The 6000-nt window shown below is 43.0% G+C and overlaps 1 protein-coding gene across 1 annotated transcript in view; it reads left to right on the forward strand.

Moving 5' to 3' along the window:
* Positions 1-5728, forward strand: part of SMPDL3A (sphingomyelin phosphodiesterase acid like 3A) — a 29906-nt gene extending 24178 nt beyond the window's left edge. Inside the window, exons 7-8 of the mRNA XM_077813010.1 lie at positions 1924-2048; positions 2986-5728. Coding sequence (XP_077669136.1) covers positions 1924-2048; positions 2986-3285 — 425 coding nt within the window. The 3' untranslated portion in view covers positions 3286-5728. The remainder of the gene's footprint in view (positions 1-1923; positions 2049-2985) is intronic.
* Positions 5729-6000: the final 272 nt, after the last annotated feature.

The raw sequence follows: 6000 nt of genomic DNA on the forward strand, positions 1-6000 counted from the left end.
CTGGTTAGGTGAGCTTCAGGGCAAATTGTTGTAGGCTCCTGGCTTTCTGATAATGCAAAAAACATGAAGGAAGCTGCATGTAAGACGTAAGTTGAAGATAGCTCTGATCTGTGTCCTTTGGTGAGGCTTGTCACAGATCAGGGCACCTGTACCTGAATTCCCCCTCCATGGTTCAGCAAGGGCACCCACGCTCAGGCTTCTGGCTCCCCAGCTATCAGCTCTCTTGGGTGGAGACGTCTCCTGAGTTCCCTCGAAGCTTTGCGGCCATGCAGCAGCCTATTAAGCTCTGTGCAGGCGCTCAAGGCTGCAGTGGGGAGAGGCGCCTCTCCCCATCGGCCCCAGCCAAGCCCCGGACCTGCCGTGATCAGGGAAGAAGCACCTCTCCCCACCAGCCCTAAGCCAGCCCCCCTCCCCCGGATCTGCTGGGGTAGAAGCACCCCTTCCCCAGCTGCAGCCCAACCCACAGAGAAGCGCCTATCCTGCGGCCCCAGCCCAGAGCTGCTGTTGCAGGGAGAGGTGCCTCTTCTCCTTTCCCCCCCCGGCCCCCAGCCCAGGTGCTGCTCAGGGAAAGAGAGCTAGGGGGAGTCCTTTCTCCACACTGTAGCCCCAAGGCAGCCTGCACTCCAAACCCCTCAGCCCCGGCCCCACCTCAGAGCCTATACCCCCAGCCAGAGCCCACTCCCCACAACCCTCTGCCCCTGCCCTGAGCCCCTCATCCTCGGCCCCAACTCAGAGCCCGCATCCGCAGCTGGAGTCCTCACCCCACGGCATCCCAAGCCTCTGCCCTAGCCCTGAGCCTCCTCCCACACTCTGAATCCCTTGGCCCCACCCCCACCACATTAATTTTGTTATGTGCACCAACAATATGGAGGTAATGTGTAATACAGCGCCTCCATATTGGTGCACGTAACAAAATTCATTCTGCACGTGCATGGGAAAAATTAGAAGGAACACTGGATGTGTCTCTCTCCTTCCTGACCAGGGTATTTCCAGGCTGCGCAGCTCCCTGCTTAAACTGAGTTCCCCAGCAAATCAGACTGCTGGAGCAGGCCTGCTTTGCCTTCTCCTCAGAGGCTATAGGCAGCATAATTACCTACAGTTAAGTTACACCCAGCTCTTTCTAAGCAAGCACATTTATTCTGAAGGTAAAAGCATTATAGAGAAAATATATTTAAAAAATAAAAGGAAGGATTGGGGTCTCCCTTGGACAGTTCATACTCAAGCTGTTTATCCAAAAGTCCTTTCTCTGATGGTTGGTTCTCTAGAGAATCCAGTCTGAATCAGTATATGTGAATCTCTCCTGGTGGTGGTCGCTCCCTGGAGGTATTATAACCTGAGTAAATTTGCCTACTCACTCCCACATTATTCATAGTTCCTGGAGGACTGTTGTTCCCATCCCCATGGAATTGCATACAATCCCTGGCCCACAATGATACATAGACTTAATTCAATAAGGACCTGAAGAAAAGCTCTGTGAATCTCAAAAGCTCTTCCCTTTCACCGCAGAAGTTGGTCCAATAAAAGAAAAATGATCTCACCCACTTTGTCTCTCTTCAGTGAGGTGGTGCAGGAAATTGCCATATCTGTCACCAGGCTAACAACAGAAATGCACTGGATACGTCGGGCATTGCTACATTTTGGATTGTTGTGCCAATGTAGCTATTCTGGTGCAAGTCTCCAGTGTAGATGCCCTGCATTGAGGTAAAGCGGAGTTTATATGGGTGAGACTTATCTAGGTTTGTGCCAGCACAGCAACTCTATGCTGGGCGGTTGCACTGATATAGCTACTCCTGTGCAAAAGTCCCTAAAGTACCTAAGCCAAGCACCCTAGGTCTTGTCGTCTTTGTTCTCAAATGTAAATAATGCATTTCTGAAAGGATTTACCCTAAAGGGAATGATTATTTCCCAATTTTTTTTTTTCAGAAAACCCAATAAATTCCTTGTTTGTAGCACCTGCTGTGACACCAGTGAAAAGTGTGGTGCAGAGAGAGTCCAACAATCCTGGAGTCAGACTGTATCAATACGATCCTCTTCATTATAGCTTGTTGGTATGTGAAGATTAAAAGAATTGTGTTAGTGTTAAGTATTAAAATAGCTATAGCTCAAGCCTTTTTCATACTGGGTGTCCTGCTGCCAGATTGGTGCTGGGTTCTGTCTCCTCAGTGACAGGCGGAGAAGGGTGTGGGGAGGAAAGGAAAAATCTTCAAATAGGAACTATGCAACCTTTACTGAGCCTGAAAGATCCACTTCCCATTTTCTTTCTGCTGCGTAAACCCTAGAACACAGAATAAGAGTCAGAAAAAAGCCGTGTTCAGCCGTGGAAAAGGCAGGTAAAATCCTGGCACGTATGGATAGGTGTCTCTTTAGACACACGTGAGCTTTGGTGATAGAGACCATAACTTTGGTGCACTTAGTCTGGCACTGATTAAAACACTTTCAGAGAACTTCCAGAAGGTTCAGGGTGAAATCCTGGCCTCACTGGAGTCAATGGCAAAGCTTATGTGCATATCTGCTGCCCATTTCTTACATGACCCTCGTTCCTGCAAGTCTTCATTTCCCTACATTCTTCCCATGGCCTCCACTGGCCACCCATCCATATGCCACCAAATGGTGCCTGGGGAAAAGTGAGTTCAGCCCTTACTATGCTTTTCTCCCTATATGTAGCCTAGATCTGGTTTTAACATTCATTTGGCCAGCCCACCAGAGATGTGCAAAAGGGACTTTGGTTTACCCTCTTCTTTGAAGGAAAGCACCTCCAATATCGTAGCTACCTCATTTGTGTCTCTGTTCTCTTTCCTCCTCTCACCATTACTGCAATGCAAGTGCCAGCTTATGGTGTGAGCCCAACTCTTGGGGTGGGGCATGACCTTTTATTCATTTGTGAATAATAAGCAGTGACAGCTTCCTAATCAATATATCATTCAAGAAACTTAATGAAGCAAGCAATACAACTGTGCCCCCCCCCCCTTTTTTTTAAACGTGTAGGACCTTTGGCAGTTTTACTTGAATCTCACAGATGCCAACATGAAAAATGAATCGAACTGGAAACTAGAATACATCCTGACCAAAACATACGGTATTGAAGACTTGAAGCCAGAAAATTTATATGAAATGGCAAAGCAATTCACTGTGCCACACAGCAAACTGTTTCAACAATATTACAATAATTTCATTGTGAGTTATGACAAAAGCATTGTCTGTGAAGGGGACTGCAAGACCAGCCAGATATGTGCAATGCAGTATTTAGATCGATCTTTCTATACAGATTGTATCCAACGGGGATAGTGTGGAGAGGAAGTATAATGTGATCGGTACTGATGTTGTTATGTAGCCTGTATTTTAAGGAATCTGTTCCCCCATTCTGCTGAAGTGGGAGCCTGTGGCAATCCTCTGTGAATTACAGGGAGGCATCTTTTATTCTTGGTAAATATATTGGCCATAATTTCCCAATTGCTTTGTCTAAAGTTAAACACCTTAATAACAATGGCTTGAGTTTTCAGTGATCCTGTTGACAGCCATTACAGTAAATGTGCACTGCAGTTGCTCAGTACCTATGAAAACAAGCCATTTTTATTCAGGTGTGTAAATATGGGTTTAGGTGTCTAACTTTAGGCACCTTGGTTTGAATACTTGGGCGATATATACGCTGTTTAGATTATAATCTGTAACACTGCTAAAAGCAATGTTTGTATAAGTGTGTAAGTCAAGTTATCACACAATCAGTACACACACCTTTGTGATCCGTAAATATTTACTGAAAGTTGAAGGACACAGGACTATCCAGCCCTAAGGGTATGTCTATACTTGGAGCGGGGGGGGGGTGTGGGTCCCAGCTCACGGAGATATACTCCTGCTATCTCTAATTGAGCTAGCGTGCTAAAAATAGTGTAGTCGCAGCAGCGTGAATGGCGGGATGGGCTAGCTTCCCTGAGCACATGCCTAGGATGGGTACATATTTGGGTCAGCTAGCTTGTCCCATCGCCAGTGCTGCCGTGGCTACATGTTATTTCTAGCGGCTTAGCTCAATCAGCGCTAATGTGGGTATGTCTCCTCGAGCTGGGAATCATACCCCCAGCTCCAAGTGTAGATGGTACCCTAAGGCTCAGATCCTCAAAGGTGCTTGGAAACTAACACCCCTGGGAGGCACCTCCGTGCCTTTGAGGATCTTTCTCCCTATAAAGCTGTGTATATTAGTGGTAATGTCAGATTTATACGTATTTATATTAACAGATTTTTTTTGACAATGAAGAGACACAAATCATGTTTAAATCAATGGAAGTTACTAATGAGATATGAACACACATTCATCTATGTAATACAGGCAAATGTGCACCTATCACAAGACTTCTGAAACTTTTTCATAGGGTGGACTGTATCATAATACAGAGTTTCTCATGGACAACCTTTCCTCTGGTTTGTGATTGCACAGACCACTGGTTCCCTGAGTCAGCTGCAGCTATTGTTTGCATGAAAAAGTAATATTATCCAAGTATTTTAAATGTCTTTTAATGCAATTCAACATATGGAAATGAGAAGTCCATTTTTTGCTCTCCAGGGAGCACAGGGCCACAGTTTGAGAACTGTGGTTAATACATATATTATTCACGGGTAGCCAAAGCTACAGCTATGGTTGCAAAACTATTCCCATTATTAACCCCTTGTTTTTCATGAGGCCTTAACTTACAGATAGATTTTGCTGTTGGAGAACATCTCATGTTTTGTCTCAACCCAAAAGTGCAATTTGTTCTGGAAAGTCTGAGGGGAAAATCCCTTCAGTTCTTTGTTATGAAGAAGAAATTTAAAAAAAAAAATAGTAAGGAAAAAAATATTGTTAACTTTTTAGATCAAATATCTTAGACTTGTCATGTAAGGATCCTCCAATGAGGAATGCTTGCTTTTGCTAAGTTCGCATTCTGAAACAAATCTTTCAATGTTATTAACATTTGAGCAGGTCATCGAATATGCACAATAGGAAATCTCATTAAATTTTAAATGGTGTCCGTACATGCTCAACTCTAGCAATATGGACTTTGAAAAAAAGGTAAGAGAAATTAGTCTGGCTTTTTTTCAATTATTCTCTGTAAACAAGGTTCCATACTTTGACAGTGTTCCTTTCCTTCCTTCCTATGAATGTTTAGAATGTGCTTGATCATTAGATCACACTTTCTATTCATCTTTCCCATATACTGGCCTTTGCACACTAGAATGCAGCATGACTGACTTCTTAAAAGCATTGCTGTGATTCCTGGTGTTTGTCCAAACTGTATGTCTTTGCATTAAGATATATATTTACACTTCAAAGTGAGGCAGTGTCATTAATTCAAAAGAAAAGATGTGTTTTTAAAATAAAATAAGAAAATACAAGTATGAAGGCCCTCTTATGAAAGCAAACTCAGCCACATTATATTTTGTAGTATTTTCCCATTGCTGTTAGGAACAATCTGTCCAAAATAACATTTCTCTGATAACTTGACCACTTGTATTTCATAATTTAAAAAAAGTTTGTGCACAAACTTAATTGTTGCATTAACATTTCATTCATATTTTGAGCGTGTGTAAAATATAGAAATACCGGTAGAAACACCATATTAACCTCATTTTTTGTGCCAAATTTCTAATGTAATATTTCTCTTAAATTATATTTCCTGAAATTTTCCATGTTTTGTCAGCCTAGATGTGGTTTTCCCTTCCCACCCCCTTTAAAGTGGAATAAATCATTTAGAATGAATACCAGCAAATAGTCTGATTACATTCTAATGGAAGTAAAATAACCTTACACGCCTTACCATCCAACTGATCTGCTACAGGTAATCTCAGATGTATCAGGATATAAATAAATAAAATAAAGAGAGCTACTTGTGCACTCTGTGAGTGTGTTTGAGTACCTTGGTATTTAGATGGTAAGAAACGTGAATTGAGGTTGACATGGATGTGAATGCTAGCTTAATTGGTAGTTTCCTGACTTTCTAGCGGTTTTGTTGTTTAGAAATGCACTTGAGC

The sequence above is a fragment of the Eretmochelys imbricata genome, chromosome 3, assembly GCF_965152235.1.
Source record: "Eretmochelys imbricata isolate rEreImb1 chromosome 3, rEreImb1.hap1, whole genome shotgun sequence".
NCBI lineage: Eukaryota > Metazoa > Chordata > Testudines > Cheloniidae > Eretmochelys > Eretmochelys imbricata.